The 22,069-nt window shown below is 40.6% G+C and overlaps 1 protein-coding gene across 1 annotated transcript in view; it reads right to left on the bottom strand.

Moving 5' to 3' along the window:
- Window positions 1–22,069, bottom strand: part of DEUP1 (deuterosome assembly protein 1) — a 444,549-nt gene that overhangs the window by 243,644 nt on the left and 178,836 nt on the right. The window contains 1 exon segment of the mRNA XM_078658866.1: window positions 12,856–13,025. Within this exon segment, the coding sequence (XP_078514992.1) occupies window positions 12,856–13,025 (170 nt within the window).

Genomic DNA, 22,069 nt, shown 5'->3' with positions numbered 1-22,069 from the left:
TCCTTGAATTACTGTCAGCCGCTAGTGATTGCTCAGGTTGCATCTCAGTTCATTGTTTGTACCCACTATGCCAATCTAGACAGATACCAGCAATATGCAAATCAGGTCCTCCTTTAATGGGAACAGTTCACACACATATGCCAGGCCTGATCCCCTTCAGATGGGAACACAAGCAACCCCAGACAAGTTTGGGCCTACTTAGGACTTGTCAGGGAGGTGTAATTTGAGTCCTATAGCAACAATAGCATGGTAGAGAGTCTAGGAAGTGCCTCAGTGGGGATAATTCGAAGCAAACCCTTGTGGATAATGCATCCCGTCCCACAAGTCAATTTTCCTTACCCTCAAAGGGGCAGATTTACAAGCCCCAGGCGTCACTTTTACGCTGTCATTGCGTCTAGGGAGATGCGTCATGTTGTAAAGCCCTGCGTGACATACTTGCGTCAGGTATAATGTATGCAGCGTAGGCAATCCCATGCAGGAAAGCCTCGTAAAAGTGACTGCGTGACTTTTAGGACACCACTGCGTCAAAACCTTACGCTTGCTTGAAGCAGGCGCAAGGAGTCACGCAGTGTATTGGATATAGGTCACAACACGCATTGCTTGGAGTTGGGTCATGCTTGTGACACGACTCCGGCAATGCGTGATTTTTCTACTAACAGATGCATCAGAATTTCTGACACATCTGTCAATTCTTGCGCCATAGTGTGCCGTAATACGGCGCATCTATGGTGGCACAAGGGTTTTTGACCCAGGCGCAGGGAAACTGACGCATCTATAAAGATGCATCAGTTTCTTGTAAATCTGCCCCAAAGTGAGCATGGGATCGGAGCATATTCTTAACACTTAGGGAGTTCACTGCAACAAATTACAAGGTGATGGAAGGGATGTATGGCAATCACTCAGGGCCACATCTTTTTCCACCCACTATAACACCCTAGACAGACACCAGCTAAATGCAGATCAGTCTTTGTCCTGCACCAATAAGAGCAATCTAGATCAAACTATGAGGCAAAGTCGCCTCAAACAGGAACAAAGGCAGTCCACATTCTTAGGCCTTTTCAGTGTGGTATAACCTGAGTACTATGGCACAGTGAACGAAGGACCCATGGATGGGCATACTTATGCCACTGAGGGTGTTTAATGCAACAAACAGCAAGATCATGGGAAGACTGCTTGAACTCATCTCAGCCACTGGTAATTGCTCGGGCTGCATCCCAGTCCATCGATTGTCACCTACTGTGCCAAAGGACTAAACCTATACCTCGAAAAGTAGGCAAACCCAGTCTGGGGTCGCTTGTGGTCCCCACTGGAGGTGACCTGGCATGCCAGTTCAGGCTGGACTCTTACCCTTAGTGGTGGACCAACACTGGTTTGCATACAGCTGGTGACTGTTTGGAGAAGCATAGTGGGCACAAAGCAATGGTCTGGGCTGCAGCCTGAGCAGCATTCAATGTATGAGATTAAATCTAGCATCCTTCAATCACCCTGCTATTCGTCGCTGTTCACATGATGTGTGGCAGTTCGACAGAGTACCTTGTCCGCCGAACCTTAAACCGGGCCCATAGTGCACCTCTGTACAATGGCACCTTTGTCATAGATTGTATGGGCATTGGCCGTGGCCTTTTATACTCGGGCTGAAGAGTTCTGTGTTCACGAACGATGCGTACGAAAATACAGATTTCTGCTTCCTGCCCATGTTTTTACCCCCTATAGTATTTCATGGATTTTTTGGTAAGAGGTTATCCCGTTATTTGCTCATGGTTGGAGCAAAGGGTGTTAACTGTGTCGCCAGTGTGGGAAGACAGGGTTGTCATGCATGGGGTTCAGTCATGTTTGGGTGACCATATAGCTGCACACTGGCATGAAGTGATGCAGAAAGGTGCAAGGCAGAAAGTCACATTTGTAAATCTGTACTTGGCTCAGAACAAACACTCACTCTGAAGGCCCAGCCCTCCTCTCCCTGTGTAGTCCTGGCAGCCTTCCAAAACTTGCATGTCAACAGGGCCGGAATGGCATCCGAAAGCAGCGCAGGCACATTTTGGCAAACCAGACTTCATACTGTGCCCAGTGAGTGGGCTCTGCGATTCAGCCAGACAACGGCAATGGGTGCTTGGGCGGTTCCCCCCCAAGAATTTGTAAGGTGCAGAATCTTTTGAGTAAAAGTCATAACATATCTACCACTGCCTGTGATTTCACTATGTGCCATCAACATGTTAAATAGTAAGTAATACACAGTGTTTAATACTGTTCTCTGTTTTTCAGGGTCAAATGATGCATTGTAAAGCACATTTGCCAGGCATGTATTGGTGAACAGAAAGGTAGCCTGTTAAAAATATAATTCATAGAACGTCAGATTCCATTAACATGAAAACGACAGATATATTGACCTGCCAAAAACAAATAAGAAATATTTGAAATGAGCTTTTATAGACATTATGTAAGACAGTGTTCTGAAGAAAACTGTTCCCACTGGAATAATATTCACCCACCTAGCAACCCCATTTTACCACACACAGGTACACACAGTCAGACAGACACATACACAACATGCAATGTCTCCATCCTTTTGATTTTACTCCGTAAAGGAACTTGAGGTGCGTGTGACAAGGAGTAGATGTGATCTAGTGGTCAAGTAGAAACCTTTAGTATCCAGATACCTACATTTCAAGCGTGGTTTCTTCACTTGACCAAACTGTAAGATCCTGTTTTAGACTACTTGGTGTCTCATTTCCCCTGTAGTATTTGGGTGGCTGCAGATGACTATGTTTAATGTGTGAATTCAAGGGGAGATGCTTGCATAATGCACTAGACTGGAGCCTGTGAATAAATGATGATATTAGGCCACATATGTGAATGGTTTGAAATACACATGACATTTTGTTGAGTTTGTCACTTATAGACTGTTTCTGACTGGATGCTTTTCACTGGATCTCCCACAGACTATGCTAGTGTCAGGAAGTAAAAGTGGGGTCCCGCAATCTACTCGGGCTAAGGATCCTTTCAGTTTTGCACCAGGTTGTGCAGAGGTGGGAAATATGGAAACTGATCACACGAGATATGCAGGGAGCCTGCTGTGAATGAAGTGATAAACAAGGGGTGGAGAGGCAGTCAGAGAAGTAGAGGAGAGACAGGAACACCTCAATTCTCAGGAGTATATTTGAATGCTGACACCGGGCAAACTGAGCAAACCTGACTCCAAAGTAGAGTATCTAAACAACAAAGGAGTGACTGTGATACAAAAGATAATAAAACTGGTGGCAGTTAAAAAAATTTAACTCCGCCGTGTGCTGCACGCGTGATCAATGCTCACACACGTGCATACACGCAGCGGGGCAATCTCTAAGTCCCTGTATGAGCCCAATGGACTATCTTCAATAGAAGAAAGTCAGGGCGCTTGGTGGTCACCCTATAATAGGTGGAGGGAAAAGAACTTCACTTGTTTGAAGGACCCTCACTCACCACTAGTTGGTGACATGCTTCATCATTGGGTCCCCGCTGGGGTGACCGAATGTCTCCCCAGCGTGCTACGACGCCTGGCTACAGCGGAGCAGGATGTGATGAGTGCAACAGTGCCCAAATTAGGAAGTGACTGAATGTGATTGTGCAAATGTGTTCAATGTTAAAAAATGCAAAGGGTGTGCCTTCAAAAAATGTTTTATTAATGGCCAGCCTGCATTGGTTAAAAACAAAGTGAGCGGACTCCCCAGGTTCTTAATTAAGGAACCGGAATCCTAATCCAAGACAGAGGTTGGTCGACATGTTTCAGCTGTTTGGTTGCGTTTTGCTCAGCTTTCTTCAGGACCTACAGTAAAGTCCTCCGGTGGTGTGCGCGCGCTAAGGCGTACCCTCCCGGGAGGCTCAAAATGTGAAAAATATATATACAGTGAAAATGTTCGGAAAATTTCCGTCAATTACCCACTACACAGTTGGTGGGGATGTATAAAAAGACCTGTAAGGGAGAAGGGACAAACAAGACCACACACATAAACATGAAGAAGAGAGGTTACTTTCTTCAATGGGAAATTTTGATCAACATTTGTTTCAAAATTGAGGAGGTATAGGTATCATGCATGATTTATGTGACACCAGAAGTGGGGTGCTACCTTAGATTCCCTAGTTGGGTGCATCTAAATTAGCCACACACACCGTCCCTGTCATGAGGTCGGTATCAGGTAATTGCTCGACTCTCAATTCGAACGAGCAATATGCAACTCGCTTTCTACTTAAAGAGCGATAGAGTGAACACACAACACTCAGTGTTAAGAAAGATGTTTTGCAAGTATATCCTAGGATTTTGGAGAAACAAAAAAGCCACACACAGAGAGGAAAGCTCCCTCTCAAAGCGGGAGAAGTAACAAGCAACAGTAGGTCTTCTGGAAGTTATTGAAAAGACTCACTTCCTAAGGGACATGATTAAGCCCCTACGGAGACGACAGCGTGGGATATCTTCACGCGGCGTTTTTCTGAGAGAAATACCAAAGATAAGAGACCGTTAGGAAATAGTACGGATTAGTTAGAGTCACGAATGCTAGCCTTGGTAGCAGGGTAGGGTCAACTTACTTTAACGACCGCGGCTTCCCTCGGTGTACCTATGCAGTCAGCAGCTGTCTTCCGGGAGTGCGGGGAAGGTAAACAGACCGGTTTAAATGCTAGACGCCCCTGATTGGTTCGGCCGTCCCTCGTGGGTGTGTGACGTCGGTGGCTCAAAGGCACGCCCCGCGTCTTAAAGTGACAGGCAACCTTGGGGTGGTTCAAAATACACGGAAACCAGCGTGGTTCGCTCGGCGGTCCCATGTGGGATGATGATGTCAGGAGGACTCTGACATAGCAAGCGTTTTGGTGTTCGTAACCCTGGAAATTGAGGGTTCGAGTCCAAGTGCTACTAATGCACCAAGTACTTTGTTACTAGTTGCGGGGTTTTCAAATAGATTACAGACACATTTTATAGAAAACCGGGGCAACTACTGGGAAAGTGGTCCCTCGCCTGGATGCTGCAGTATTCGGATCAAAACAAGCAGTGTAGAGGTGGAGAGAGGGATCAAACAAATGGCTTGTGTTCACTTGCTCAGAAGGTGCGGTATTGCGCTCAAAACAAGCAGTATAAAAGAGAAGGGGTAACTACTGGAAAAATGGCCCCTCGCTTAGACGTGTTGCACTCAAAGCAAGGAGTATAGAAAAGGATCAAACATTAGCCTTAGACCCTCGCATGGATGGTGCAGTGTAATGCTTCAGCCCAGCAGTGTCAAAGAGGAGAGGGATCAAATGTTAACCTGGTCCCTCGCTTAGATGGTGCAATATTGAGCTAATCACAAGCGGTATAAAAGAGAAGAGGGATCAAATATTAGCCTTGGGGGGGAAAACGGTTGGTCATCACACAGAATGAAGTATGTGTTTACGGACCTGCATGTGTCCCTTCCCAAATGATATCGACTGTGTCCCTAACTGAGGTGCCTGTATACTCTAGCTGGTAATCAGAAATTTAGACCTCAAAGTAGAGTAAACATGAAATACAGAGGCTGTAAAACATCTACTCAAATCCTTTTATTCTTTCACTCCCTTCAGAGCACTGATTTAGCAATACCACACCCAAGCTATGCATACTTTGGTGATATACATATCTTCAAGGTATGTAGCTGTGGAGTTGAGAATAGTAAATCCTTACCTCCCCTGTGCAATTACCTATTCAATATTTTGTCCCTTGACATTATGATCTTGATATTTTCTGACCTGTCAACATTTTGGATTCAATATTCCCTACTACAGTCCTTCCTGCCTTTGTCTCATCTGCATACTGGCCTGGTGCACACCTCCTTGGGAACTTGAGCTGCAAAAATCCAAGGTCCTTGTTACCTGAATGTAGGAAGGGCTCTTACTGAAATTCTCAGCAACCAGAGGCAGGGGAGGAATTATAGAGGCCTTGGTATTTTGAAAGCTATGGACCCACCACCAGAGTCTACAGTAATTTATGGGTCCGCTATGTCCTCTGATAACTTGGAAGAACTGCCAAGGGGCCTACATATTCAACAACTCATTATATCACTGCCTTTTATGCTGCACTAACCAACGTTTACCCTCAAAGGTCTTCTCCCAGCCTTCAATAGGTCTCGCTCCAAGTTTTGGTTACTCCCAGATCAACCTCTTAGCTTGCTAACAACTCCGCTGACACTCAGGCACTCTGTGTAATATCCAGACAGATCACTCATTTGCCACCCTCACAGCTTCCCTCCAAGGCTCAATGTTCAGCTCAATGTTCAGCTCCCACCCTTCACAAGCTCCAGAATAGTTCACCCACCCTTCTACAACACCACCCAACATCACTTGAAAATAAAAACTCACATTATCCCCAGCCAATCTTTCACAGGTCTCCGGCAGATAACACTCCACATTATACCAGAAAGTAGAAGAATAAACAGGGCATTGAGTTTAGGCTGATTATCCGTCAGCTGTGGGCATATGTTGTGACACAAAGAGCGCCATATTTGGTAAAATAATTATATGTATGCACTTCCATGCCTGATGCTAGAATATATATATATATATATATATATATATATATATATATATATATATATATATATATATATATATATATATATATATATATATATATATATATATATATATATATATATGCATGCAACAGCTGCAGCCTCCCAAAGCTCCGTATTGTACGACCAAGGAAAACCACACGAATCCAGCGTAATTGAAGGCACAGAAGTTTATTTAAAAGCTGAGCCTAACAAAATCTGACACGTTTCGGGCATCCGCCCTTGCTCACAGACAGTCAGTAAGTAAGACTACCACAGTTAAATACCTGGTGCTCCACAGTTTTTTTCAAGTTACATTTTTTTCTCTTTCTCTTGCATTACACCATGTGATCATAGAGATAAAGGACATACTACAATTATAGTGCTTTGTAGTCTGTTTTCCAAAACATTACTCCTGCCGTGGTCTGTTTCAAACAATATAAAGTGGTTAAAATCCACACATTTCTTTGGGGTTAAAATCCACATTTCCAAAGTCCATACAGTAATCTTTACAAGATGCAATATGTGACCAAAAATAATATAAAATAAATTGGACACCGAACATTTCAAATCAGGCTAAATAACTGCATATAGTGCTAAAATAGTCAATTTCCGTTGTGCTATATTAAAGTTCACATAAATCCAATGTAGTATGATAGATGAGACCTTATCCATGTGCAAATAAGCAATAAAGTGCATTTTGCGCAAGTCTATAAAATATATATGGGTTACCATATTCAAACAAATAACAAGATTCATACGTAAATATAAATATAAATATAAATACATTTTAACAGTAAAGTGCTGATATAGTATATACAGATTCTTGTCATATTGTAGAAAATGTTTAAGAACTGGACCCAAAAAATAAAAATAAACAAAATTGGGTTTGAGGTTATATATCCTCATAAAGTGCTAATGCAAAAGTGCAAATTACACGACTATATATACATAGTCAAATAAGGTGTCGAATGCATGCTGGTGCAAATTACGCAATATTGTAAACATTTGACTACACTACAGCAAAACAAATTGGAAAGGTTCATTGATAATCCAATAAAATAGCAACAACATAATAAATGCCTAAAATGCAAGTAAGGACAATAGTCAAAAGCCAAATAGGAATAGCGGACTACATATGGAAAGAGACCAATGTTAAGTTATCTGAGGGCAATTGTGGGTAAGGAAACAGAGATTTGCATAAAGTACTTAATGTCTATGCCCGAAAATTCTTTTAAAAGCAAGATAAAGTGCTACCCAAATAATAATTGAATAGGGGGTAGCTGGTATGGTAACAACCATGAAGCCATAAGTGAAGGGAAAAAGGAAAGTGGTAAGTAAACGAAATTCTTAAAAAAAATCAACATGGAGGTGCTAGACGACTGACACTCTATCTAACCTGCAGTAATAAAGAACAATATCTATAAGAAAACATGCAAATCATCCGTATTATTCAGCCCATTTGGGAATCTGCTATCTAGTTCCAAAATAAATTGAGACTCAAGTCTTCTAAGCATCCTCTCTCTATCGCCACCCCTCACAGGCTTGTCCACCGAGGCGATGACGAAATAGTTCAGGCATTGTAGATCATTTTTATGATTAGTTTTAAAGTGCCTGGCCACCGGATATGATGAATCATTGTTCACGATGGCTCGGAGGTGCTGTAGAATCCTGACATGCACAGGCTTTTGTGTGCTGCCGACATATCTGAGCCCACATGTGCATGTCAGGACATAAATAGCGAATTCAGTCTTGCAAGTAAACTGACCCTTGATGTTAACTGGGTCAGGACTGAAAGGTGTGTAGTATTGGGTGGTTGTTTTACCAAATTTGCAAGCCCTACAGGAGGTGCAACGTTTGAACCCAAATCGGGATTTCATCCACTCCTCTTTTTTCCTAAGTTCTGGGAAATCGTGACAGATATGTGTCCTAAGGGAAGGGCCCTTCCGAAAGGTCACAGTAGGACCGCTAGGCAATCTTGGTTTTAACACCAAATCTGTTTGTAAAACCGACCATCTTTGTGTTACAATAGATCTAATTTGTCTGGTTTGTCTACTAAAAGTAGTTATAAGTCTTGGTGCATCGGTATTATTATCAGAGGCTTCGACTGACTCGTTATTATGAGTTTGGTCAAGTAAGGAATCGCGAGTTCTGCTTTTGGCTTTCTGCACAGCCAATTTTAGGACAGATTCTCGATAACCCCTTTGTCTGAATCTATCTAGGGCTTCACTGATGCATTCTTCAAGATCTTTTTCAGTGCTGCATATTCTTTTGATCCTGAGTAGTTCGCCTAGAGGAATATTATCTACTACATGTTGTGGATGTGCACTGCTGGCGTGGAGGATACTATTGCCAGCAGTGCTTTTTCTATGTAGTTTAGTTGCCAAGTACCCATTATGCACAAATATTTGACGTCCAGAAACTCTGCCTCACAATTGCTAATAGATTTGGTGAATTTCAGATTTTCCTGATTTATATTGAGATTAGCAACAAAATTGTCTGCACTGTTTAAATCCCCGCGCCATAAAACAAAAACATCATCAATATAACGTATCCACAACAAAACATGCTCATCAAAAATGTATGCGTGTTGCTGCCTGAGGACCTGCTCCTCCCACCAGCCTACGTGTAAACACGCATAGCTAGGAGAGAAGCAGGCCCCCATAGCAACTCCACGCTTCTGAATATAGATATCATTCCCAAATAAAAAGAAATTGTTATTCAGACACCAGGTAGTTAACTCCATCTGTACTTTGTTGTGACAGTAGCAGTTCATGGGTCTTTTACCAAGAAAAAATTCCAGTGCTTTAAGACCAGATGTATGCTCTATGCTCGTATAGAGCGATTCTATGTCCAAAGTAATCATTAACATATCATTGCTCCAAGGAATGTTCTTAATTTTAGCAATGAAATCGCCAGTGTCCTTGACATAAGTAGGTAGATTTTTAACCAAGTCCTGCAGGAAATAGTCAATGTATTGTGTGACATGTTCCGCCACCCCCGCAATGGCCGAGATGATAGGCCGGCCAGGGACTGGTGTAACCTGCTTATGAATCTTTGGGAGTAGATATAACTTGGGCAATACAGGGAACTCAACATGAAGAAATTCAAATTCCTGGGAGGAGATCATGCCATCTCTTTTGCATTTATACAAAAGTTTTTTTAAAACATCCTTTGCATCATTGAAATGTTTAATGTTGGTTTTAGAATAGCATGTTGGATCGTTTAACTGTCTCCTTGCCTCCTCAATATATGATTCTTGGGGCCAAATGACTACATTGCCGCCCTTATCTGCAGCAGTTACAATGATTTTGTGGTCATTGCCCAATTTTTTGATGAGTGAGAAATAATCTCTTTCATGCTTACCTTTGTAGCGTTTTTTATGTTTGATCTTGTGATGTAGTCGTTTGAGGTCCTCAACCACCAGATCCTGGAACACATCAATTGAATCCCTAGGCATAGTGGGATTAAATTTTGACCTAGGTTTAAATGGGCTGATGTTAGCCTCAACTTGTGGAATGGAAGCAACTCTGAGTTCATCCTGAGTAGAAATAGTATCAGGAGATAATGTGTTGTCGGAGGCCAGATGGTGCAGCGCCAACAACGTTTTAGTGTCTTTAGCCGGTAATGGCAGAGGAGTATTCACAGTCTCTGTGTTGCCGGCAATGTTTTTTCATTCAAGCCTTCCTTGATGTTAAAGAATTTTTTGTTTTTAAGTTTTCTGATAAATAGGTAAACATCAACGCAGGTTTTTGCGTAATTAAAGTCAGATGCTGGGCAGTAAGTTAACCCCAGGCTCAACAGTTGTTTTTCCGCTTCAGTAATGGTAACGGTAGATAAATTGATAACAGTGTTGTCTTTTATCTTTTTTTGCGCCAATATTGCCGCTTTGCTTTTTTGGGCCATTTTGCGCTTTTTCCGGCGTTCGCTCCTCCTTTTGTTGCATCTGGCTCGCTTTGTTGCTGCTGCTGCCCCTTTGGTTGATGTTTGGTCCGAGGCCTTAAAGTCTGTAACCGATCCGAAACTAAAAAATCCACTTCCTCGCCTAGGTCAAGGATCAATGAATTTGCATCCCATGGAGTATTGCCCTCCTCATCTGATGTAGGGCCACTTGTTAGCGATTCATTGTCGCTTATTTCCTGGTTGTTACACATTGTAGATGGTATCTTGGCCGAAGTAGAAGAACCCGCTTGATTTAAGGTCTTGCCCTGTTTAGCCTGCTGAGCTTGCTGCGCAAATTTTGTACGTTTGGCACTATCGAATTTGCGCGCAAAAGTATATATTCGACCTTGGGCATAGTCCTCCTTATCTCTGGCGAATTTATAGATTTTTCTTGCTTTGATTTTTTCCTCTTGTTTAAGCAAGCGCTCGTCAATTTCCTTCCGGGTTTTGGTAATGATCTCATGTGGTTCAAATTTTTGTAACAGGTCATTGATTTCCTCTATCTCCTTCATTAGTATTTCTCTGTCAATGGATGCATATTTTACTAGGATTTGTATTAGCTTGGTGGAAGACTCTAAGTTTGTTTGGCCCCATTCTTTCAACATATTAGAGTTTGGCTTGTCGTAACTGGGCGCTAGTAAAATGCGCAACCCACGTGGCACACGATTTTCCTCTAGATACATTGATAGCGATTTGTGCTCCCACCATTTTGACATCTCTTGGTACATACATTTCTCAAGTCTTTTAAGCGCCGATGGTATTTGGCTTTCTGCTGTGTTGTCATTCCCCGTTGGGTCCGCTTTATCATTTGCTCTTGAGTTTGGTGTAACTTTCGGCAGGTTAGAATAGAGTGCAGCAGCCGCCGCCTCTCTACCACGAAGAATTTCAGCTGACATAGCGATAGGCTCAAAATTGCTTTGAAATGTCTCAGCGTCCGAAGACCCGAGCTTAATGAAGCTCCCAGGGTCACGCGCTGGTGCCGGATACTCCTCCCCACCGTGTCACTTAATTCACGAGCACTCACCACAAGGGATATTTTCTCAGCGTTAAATGCCGCCCGGTTTGTCAAAGACGTCGCTGATATATTTCCTTGATTCGAGTGACTTGAGCCCTTTGAACACGGGGGCTGTAGTTGACTGAATTCCTTCCAGGAAGAAAGTGTGAACTGATTGCACACCGCAGCCAACTTGAAGGGGAGTGGATTCGTCTCGGAAGCAATCACCTTCCGAAATTAGAATGCAACAGCTGCAGCCTCCCAAAGCTCCGTATTGTACGACCAAGGAAAACCACACAAATCCAGCGTAATTGAAGGCACAGAAGTTTATTTAAAAGCTGAGCCTAACAAAATCTGACGCGTTTCGGGCATCCGCCCTTGCTCACAGACAGTCAGTAAGTAAGACTACCACAGTTAAATACCTGGTGCTCCACAGTTTTTTTCAAGTTACATTTTTTTCTCTTTCTCTTGCATTACACCATGTGATCATAGAGATAAAGGACATACTACAATTATAGTGCTTTGTAGTCTGTTTTCCAAAACATTACTCCTGCTGTGGTCTGTTTCAAACAATATAAAGTGGTTAAAATCCACACATTTCTTTGGGGTTAAAATCCACATTTCCAAAGTCCATACAGTAATCCTTACAAGATGCAATATGTGACCAAAAATAAAATAAAATAAATTGGACACCGAACATTTCAAATCAGGCTAAATAACTATATATATATATATTGTGGATTCAAACACACACTGTTTTTGTCAATAGAGTGATAGCATCATGCCCTCCAGGTACCATGAGAATTCTAAATTACTACAGAATATAGTGGGCGGATGAATGCATGGCCATGTCTTTTGTTGGTGTCACTGCCTAGATGAACTGTTTTTTGGTTGCAGTTTTATATAGCGTAAACTCGACCTGAAGGTATCGGAATGCCTTGCATGAGAACCAGTTACATTACACAAGTTCACAATAATTTTTTATAGGCACAGGCAGATTATATGATTTGCCCAGAATCATAGTATGTTAATCAACGTCGAGACTCTAACCCTGTTCATCAGTTCCAAACTCGGCAGCTCTGGCCATTACACCACATCCACTCCCCTGTTACTTGACAGTGTAAATGGTGAATCAGCATTAAAATAATGTTCCAGTAACCAGTCTGTGGAATCTGCAATGAAGTCCCAGAAGTTGTTTTTCCCCGTTTTGCCATGTTCAAAACAATTTTCAGTAATCACTTCTACTGGTTGGTAACACGCCATATCACATGCTTAGCCGCTGTCAGCAACAAGCGCCTAACTCACTGAGCCATCTAGATCGCTTAACAAGATAATATTAAAAGCAAAATATCTCTCATGAAACCAATGTGGAATGGTGCTTCTAAACAGCACTTAAAAAAACGTAGAAATCGGTATCTTTTTGCACTTTTTTACCTGGTCCTAGATGCTCTGTATTTCTCTACTTCATTTTCCAGCGTGATATGTTGCAGTTCGACAACTTGTAAGAGGTCCTCACGCGACTGCAATGCAATTTTCGCCCTAGAAAGTTCGTCCTCCAGTTTCTATTCAGACACAAACATGTAAAATCACTTATGAGTGTATTTACTCAAGTACATGGCTGGGAAACATGAATACTTTTATGAGAACATGAAACAAAGGATGATTTAATATTGCTTTCAATTAATTCTCTGTTACGTCGGATGTTGCCCATCACTGTCCTAAAGGATGGTAGACGGATGCATGAAGCTGCATTTACAAACGAGCAGTCACTTTAAGTAACGCTACTACGCAGCTAGGGCCGAAGGTATAGAACGATGCGCACCATGTCTCGGGTGCCCTGTGCCCCACGCATTGGTAAAGGGAACCTTGACGTTATGATGTATGTGATTATGGGGTTGTAATCCGCCCGCGCCTCTCGGTTAAAACGCGCGATTAGGGTTGCCACGGGCCCCATGTCCTCAACACTATGACACAAAAAAACGATAGAAATTAGCGCTGATGTGCAATTTCGTTGTATAAGGTCTGGTTGTTCCATAATATCCTTTTTCATATCCTGTTTCATTTCCTATAGATTGATACCTCAATCGTTTTTAAACGAGTCAAAGTGTGATTCGGTCAGCCGGTATGAGTTGCCCATGCTGGCCTGGGGTAATTATAATTGTATAACCATATGATTATAAGGATATTTGCAACCATTACTCTATTGTGGAAACCTATGAATTTATATTGACTACTGGGCATGTCTCTGGTTTTTATTTGTGTCTCAACTCAACAGTGTCCAGAAAGGATGTTCAAAAAATTGGTGCAGTGACCGAGTGTTGAATACCCTGATGAATCTGCCGAAATTATTGGGGCAGTGAAACATGTCGGTATCAGGTACTGGTAGGCGATACTAAGCTACCAACCTCTTTTTTAACTCATCAGCTCACACTGAAACGAAGAATAAAGTAATTGAGTGGGTGTGGCTGTTGATTTTATGTCACTCTGTCCGTTATGAGTTAATGTTGTTATACTCTTTATGTTGCACCTTTACACGCATTTCAGTTTATGTGTTGTACCTACTTTGTTTTCTTTTCGGATTGGAAGGCAACCGATGATGAGAAAGGGGCATTGAGTTGGTAACATCTGCCAACACCCCCGAGGGTTGTTCGCCCGTCAGGTGCCTTCCTCTCCACCACACATTTTTTTCCTTTTAAGGTTTGTGCACTTGTGGTTAAGTGTGGATAGATGTACTGCCAGTAAAGAGGGCAGACATTGGTTGGACATTACCCTGGACACTGTTTGAATTGAGACCTCAGTAATTAATTTTTTTGGAACAATAGATTAAGTGGGGAAAACTAGACATTAGAGGATTTATACCGCACTGCGATAGATAGCAGGGGTTTACCTCGGTATGTAAATAAAAAATACAACCTGAGTGATGTGTACTCATGTCTTTGAAATGTATTAACCGCCCCAGGTATAGGGATCTTGTTGTTTATTGACTAAAGGAATAAAACCCTTAGTGGAAAATTTAAAACCCTGTTAGGTATTTGTTGCAACCAGATGTTAGAAACAGTTCAACACATCAGTTTGAAAAAAACTAAAAAGCTGCAGTAGCTCAGAATGTGTAGAAGCATGCAGAAAGATTCTAGCTTTTCTCAGTGGAAAGAATGCAAAAAATAAACATGCTGCCTCTACTTGTCATTGTAAGCTATCAAGAAGAGCAGAAGAAAGAAAAGCAACCTTCAATTTTTTGTTCCTTTAAAAGGTTGCATCAATTTTGCTCTGTGACCGGCTCTGGCTTTCACCTCAGCTGCTGGCTCTGGCAGCAGAGGCAATGTGATGTCAGCACTCGACTGTAATAACTTATAATAGTGGAGTACTGACTTCTTTTCTTGTAGCCTTGATCATAAAGAGTGCCTTTTTCGAACTTGTATGTATATTCACCACGTGCTATTAACATAGAAGAAATACTTCAAAATTCATTTGTTTGCAGGTATTAATCACAAAAAACAATGCGTACTCACCAAAAATCGCAATGATTCAACAGTTTTTCTCCCGTATCTTAAACTCAACATGGCATTTCTAAGTAATTATTTTTAAATGCATTTACTATCATCGAGCTCCCCAATAAGCATGTTTTGCTTAAAATGGATATGAAATTTGAAAAACTAACAAAATATAATAAATACATTTCTAATCATCTAGACCCAGAGGGCATAATACACTGTTGCACTTAAATGGGGAAAATAATGTACACAAGTTATCCAACAATTATATTCATGTTGATAATTTTGTAATACATCTAACCCCCAGGGGCTCTTTTGGATCCCGCAACTTTATTGAAAATTATATTCTTCAATAACTCATCTGGTGCAAACTTCCTGACTTTTTGAAACAAAAACAAACCACAAATGTCTTAAAAACCACTTGATATAAATACAAAGAATCCAATCGCAGGTAAGAAATCTTATTCACAATCTGTCTCTGAAGATTCAGAGATGCATAAACACCTCTACATCCGCATTTAACCCAAAGAGATCCGTTGTATCTAATTCCAAAATCTATCTATTTTCCATCTTTCTTTATGCTTTCTCTCAGTCACCACCCCTCACGGACCTCGGAATCCCAAGTATCATACTTTTACATTCCCTTCATGTTAACTCCAAAAGTGCCTTGCTACTGCATATGACATCCCTATAGTCAATGGCATGTAAATGTTGTAGTATTCACATGTGTACTTGTAGCTTAGTGATGTCTATATATCTATCCGAACAAGGACATGTTAGCATATAGACTACAAAGTATGTACAGTTGCTGAACGCTATTGTTAGGTGAAAAAGCCAGTTAAAACACAACACTTTAAACTAAAAAATACACTGAAATTCACCAGTTATAGTTAACTGATTTAACTATGACTTGAGCATCAGTGATGGTATCATATTCCATATCAAATCAAATCAAAAATGTTTATTTTGGATTCAAAGATCCTTGAAACGACACACATTGTATAAAAAACACATCCTCATGTAAAATATGAGTATTAAAATCAATAAACAATATTAAAATAGCATTAAACAATACATGATATATATATCTCAATATAAAAGTTCATCAGTAAGCTCAAAATTCATTACCATATGATATAGTGTGCAAGTAAAATGGAAGGATCTCATAAAGTGCAAATCTTTAGCAGCAACCCCATAATAGCACCAGCAACTAGTGTGTGCCTATACCATTTTAAAAAAGTCATAATGGTGGTAAGTGCAAAACAGCATTTCAGTACAGATTTTCATACATATCAATTATGATAATACTATAACATGATTTGGCCTTAGAGCAAGGACCTTATTGCGAATGATCCTTGCAAAGGATAAGAACTTAGCGACACTGATACAGATCTTCTCCTCAGTGTCCATTCTCTTTATTCTCAATGCATGTTCCATTCTCTATATGCCTTGCAAAATGCACATAGGTGTAATCCACTTCCTGAAAGGATAATCATAGGCTTTGCAAAAGAAGAAGAAATGATGAACGTTGTCCTTATCTAAATTGCAGGTGGGACAAAAAGTGCTGGTGGTACCCAGTGTATGCAGAAAAAAAAGGCTAAATAATGGGACTGCATTGATATCTAAAAAGCTGCCTGTGCAGCTGCCCTGGTTGCATTTTCTCAATTCCTCATCCCATAGAGGGAGTTTTAGTTTATCTTTAATAGTGGATGTTGAAATAGAGGCAGCATCATCAGGGGAATTCCATAAAACCGCTAGATCAAGTTTAAAGGTCATTTCCTTAATAAACCTTAGCCAAGTAATTTTCCGATAAATATTTGCTTGCATTAGTTCTGCAAGAAGAAACCTATATGGGACTGATAGAGCAAGATTTCGCATCGCGACTTGCTCGATTCATGAACCTCGAATCGGTTGTAACCTCATAACAAAGATGTACGTTTTACTAATATCTTTATTTTGAAAATACGTGTGTGATAGCGAAGCTTGCCTATGTGTTTTACTAATATAAATAACCGTTGTACCTAAAAATGGACGCTGCTTGTATTTCTGTTTCTGCGCATGCGTTAGGCATAGTCACGGGACATGACGCAGTCACAGTTTGAGAGGGAAAGGGTGCGCATGCGTAATAGCCTAGAAAGGCCGCTCAAACATAACCATGTGGTGAAGCTCGTGCCTTTGCTCTCGTGTCGTTAAGTATTGCACTAATATCTAATTGCATAGTATATTTTTATAATGATAAAACTGAAGTACGAAATCATGACATGTAATACATTCATTTATTTCCTGTGTTTTAATTTGTTTTCGCTTACTTTTCATGTATCGCGGGAAATGGGGGTCCAAATGGGTCGTGAGCCTTCTTGAAGGTCCCTTCCGCGCATGCTCATGATGCGAGGCAAGAAACAACCTTGGACAGTGGAACTCAGCCAGCTGGCAGCCACAGTCAAGATGCTCATGAGAAAGCTACCTCTGACCCAGGAGAATGGGAAAATGTGTTCCCTTGTTGAAACAAATGAATATATTCATTGTTTTCTGTGACACTTTTCCGTGAGAACCCCAATCTTGCTAGGCGGCACCTTAACATGCAAACTAAGTCTTGAAATAGTCTGTTCTGATTGGTGTGTTAACCAAATCCTACCTTAGGACCAATCGAAATTGGGGATTCTGACACTTTGCAACATTTGGGGGGTGGTACCCTGTCCCAAAACAGTATATCTAGCCTAGGTTCACCTAGGGAATTTGTCCGACTTGTCCGAATAGCTGACCTGTCACTGACCCAACGCACTCAATAGGTGACTAAAGATACAGAGCGCTGCGGAGCACTCTGTCCGAAATTGACCATAGACTAAGGTTTTACTAAACCTTAAAGTGCTGGTGGAGCACTTTGCTGGGGAGTTCGCTAACCCAATCGGGGTTCTGACTGATAGCTGCAGAGAGGGTGGAGCGCAGGCGTTGCTTCCGAACTGCGGGTGCTGGTCGTGTCCTGGTGGTCCTGTCCTGATCCTAATCTGGGTTTCCTGTCCTGTCCTGGGGTGTCCATTCTGCACCTGCTGTTCCGTTGATGTCTATCCTTCCTGGGGGTATTTCCTGCCCTTAACTGACCCGTGGCCAGGGTTGGTTTTCACACCAGTCTAGGTAAATATCTTGCTGAAATCTTTGAAACTGCACCTTCCTATTTTCTGTCTTTGCTTCAATAAAGACATACCCTTTGCATATGTAAATTTTCCATGTTTTTCTCCGCAATCATTGCATCTCATTAAAGTCCTTTTTACATTTGCATTTCATAGCATGTTTGTGATATTTAACACTGTAGCTTTAATAGAACCTAAAGATGTCATTAGCCAAGTCACTTGTCTTGTCATGGGAATGTTCTATTATTAGTCAGTTGATGTCTGCTGGCATTGTATGTGGATGGGATCTTTATTCCTGGATTAAACTTCATTCAATCTACCTTCCTGTATCTTGGATTTATTATTGGAGATACTTCACTGGCGTAGTCGGCATTGGAAACTTTTAAAAACGCGTATAGAGCATTCTCTCAAATGTGTGGCTATAATTTAAAAAAGTACTGAAAAAGAGAATAAAGTTCAAATAGTAAGGTCTAAAAGTGATAAATATGTTAAGGATCCTGCCAAGGCAGATTCTAAAAAGAGTGGATATGAAATTAAATGTTTTAGATGTGGAAAACCTGGTCATCTGGCCAATGATAAAAAATGTCCAGCTCTGAAACAAACCTGTGGCAAATGCAAATTAAAAGGTCATGTCACTTCTTTATGCAAAACAAAAAGTAGACCTAAAGTGAAAGAAGTAGAAATTTTTGAGAGGACTTCTTCAGGATCTGATTGTGATATTGAGGTGGTTCAAACCATTGGCGATGGTGGGGAAAGCCCGCGTAAAAGAGCTGATCCTATTGATGAAATATCTGTTGAGGGAAAAAAGACCAAGGTATTGTTTGACTCTGGTGCAAAAATTACAATTGTTTCTGACACATTTTTCACAAAAAAATTAAAAGGGAAGGTGTCTCTTTTTAAACCTGACATCATTCCTTTAGGGTATGATAAAAACCTATAAAGTTGCATGGTTATTTTATAGGTCTGATAGAGTATAAATCTAGACTAGTGTCTGGAAAAATATATGTCTCGAGGAAGGGGGACAGCATTATCAGCTGGATACACCAGGGTGACTTAGGAGTATTTTTAGACCCCAATGCCAATCCTTGCATTCAATTGAGAGACAATATTCTTAGTGTTTTAGATGGGGAAGAAAAATCAATTGAAGTAAAACCGTTGGAAGACAAATTTTCTTGTGAACTAAAAATGAATTTTCCCAATGTATTTAAAGAAACTCTTGGGTGTCTCAAAGGTTATCAACACAAGATACGAGTTAAGAGTGATTCCATTCCAGTGAGTTGTAAAGTCCGGAGTGTACCTTTAGCAGTAAAAGAAGATATGAAAAAAGAAATTGAAAAACTCATGCAAAATGGTATCATTGAGGAAATAGAAGGTTGTGAATGTATGGCTCCAGTGGTCGCAGCGCGAAAACCTAATGGTGATTTGCGTTTATGCATCGACCTCAGGCAACTCAATAAGTGTGTAATCGTCGACAGATACCCTCTGCCTAATATTGCTGAATTATTAATATTGTTGGGAAAGGCCAAAGTTTTTAGTACAATAGATCTTTCTTCTGCATACCACCAGATTGAACTAGAAGAGTCTTGCAGAGATTTTACGTCGTTTATTACACCTTTTGGCACGTATAGATTCAAGAGGATGCCATTTGGATTAGTATCTGCTTCCTCTGTGTTTCAACGAGTGATGGAAAAAGTTTTAAAAGACATTCCTAGTGTTTGCATATATCAAGATGATGTGTTAATTTTTGCAGAAAACGTATCTGATCATGATGTCACTCTGAATATGGTTTTGGAAAGATTCAGCAAACACAATCTCACAATAAAAGCAAGCAAATGTAGATTTAGATCTGACTCTATAAACTACTTAGGGCATAATATTTCTGGTGAAGGTGTGAAGCCTAAACCTGAATTGGTAGACACTATAAACAAAATGGTGGCACCAGAGAATAAAACTGAACTCATGAAGCTTTTGGGCATGATTGAATATTATGCAAAATTTATAAAAGGTTTTGCTGAGTTAACAGTAAACATGAGGTGTTTGTTGAGGAAAGGTGTGGAGTTTCATTGGTCTGATCAATGTGAGGATGAGTTCATTGAAATTAAGCGAAGGCTAAACAGGGCTCCTGCGTTAAAAAGCTTCAACTCTAAGATCAAGTCCATTTTAGTTACTGATGCAAGTGAAAAAGGGTTAGGTGCTGTATTGAAGCAAAATGGTCCTGATGGCATACAAACCATAATGTTTTTATCTAGGAGTTTGAGAGACGCTGAAACTCGTTATTCTGTTGTAGAGAGGGAGGCCTTGGCTGTGTTTTGGGCGGTGAGAAAACTGAAGAAATTTCTTTGGGGTCTAGTCTTTGATGTCCACACTGATCATAAACCCTTAGTGGAAATTTTTAGCAAGAAGGGGTTGGATCTTGTGTCTGGCAGAATATCAAAGTGGGTTATTGGTTTACAAGAATATAGCTTTGGTGTTCAATACATTCCGGGTGTAGATAATGGTATAGCAGATGTTCTTTCACGTCTTGTTTCTAAGAGTGATTTGGGAGATGATGATCATCTGGAGTTAGATGATGAATTGGTTTGTTCTGTTGATTACGAATTTCTATCAGAGAAAACATGGTCTGAGGAGTTGGAAAAAGATGATATTTTATGTGAAGTTATGTCTTTAATGAAAAATGGTTGGGCTAATAGCAGGGAAGGTTCTGCTTCGACTAAGCCTTTTTGGACAGTACGCAGTGAATTATCTGTTGATAATGATCTGTTGTTTCGAGGGACAAGGTTGATTCCTCCAACTAGTCTTAGGAATGATTTGATAGATTTAGTTCATGTTGCTCATTCAGGTTTATCCAAAACCAAAGAGAGGCTTCGCATGTCATATTGGTGGCCAGGCATGGATAAAATGGTTGAAAGGGTAATTAGAGAGTGTATACACTGTAATGTTAGTGACAAGTCTTATAAAACGCACACGCAACCTATGTTTTTAAGGAAAAGACCTAATGGTCCTTGGCAGGACATAGCATTGGATTTAGTGGGTCCCATACAACATAGGGATTCTCAGGTTTTCATACTGGTGGTCATTGATATGTACTCAAGATGGCCAGAGATTTTTTTTTTGTCAGGAATTGATTCAGGTAAGATTATTCAATGTTTAGGTGAGTTATTTTATAGAGAAGGTTTTCCTGCAACCATTTTATCAGATAATGGTGTGCAATTTGTTTCCAAAGAAATGGCACATTATTTATCTTCTAAGGGTATTACGCATAAGACTTGTTCTCTCTACCACCCAGAGGCCAATGGTATGGTTGAGAGATTCAACAAAGTAATCAAAGACACTATTAGTTTAGCAAAGAACTTGTCATCTGACTGGAAAAAATGTGTTTTAGAAAAGATAGAAGAATACCGATATACTCCTCATGCTACAACTGGAAAGACTCCATTTTTGTTGTTCCGTGGGAGAATCCCTAACACACAGGTGGAGCCTTTTTGGGTTAACAAGTATGAAATGTTGAAGGGTAAAGAATGTGTATGCAACAAAGATGACATTGTTGAGAATGAGATGAACAAAGCTGAACGTAGAAAATAATATTTTGATGTTAAAAATAGTGTTAAGAAAACTGTTGTCTGTGTTGGAGATATGGTTATGGTCAAACGTCCAGGCATTGTGGGTAGTTCAGATACAAAATTTATGAAGCCTATCAAAGTGATAAAAGTTCTAAACAATGCAGTGCAAACTCAAGATCATCGCATTTGGAATCTAAATAGAATCGTTGTTGTTAGAAAGAAATTGCAAGGTGGTGAGAGCTTGAATTCCAAAGAAAAGAGTTTGACTAATGATAAAGCAATTAATTCTGAAAATATTAGGTCTTCTATGCGTGTTTCTAGAAGGCCTTCTTATCTTGCTGATTTTGTATAGTTCTGTATTTGCATAATCTCATGTTTGTTTATATTTTGTTTTGGAGGGAAGGAGATGTGTGATATTTAACACTGT

This window comes from Lissotriton helveticus, chromosome 8 (assembly GCF_964261635.1).
Source record: "Lissotriton helveticus chromosome 8, aLisHel1.1, whole genome shotgun sequence".
NCBI classification, from domain to species: domain Eukaryota; kingdom Metazoa; phylum Chordata; class Amphibia; order Caudata; family Salamandridae; genus Lissotriton; species Lissotriton helveticus.
The sequence above is the reverse complement of the archived record's forward strand: the minus strand, read 5'-3'. Positions and strand labels throughout refer to the sequence as shown.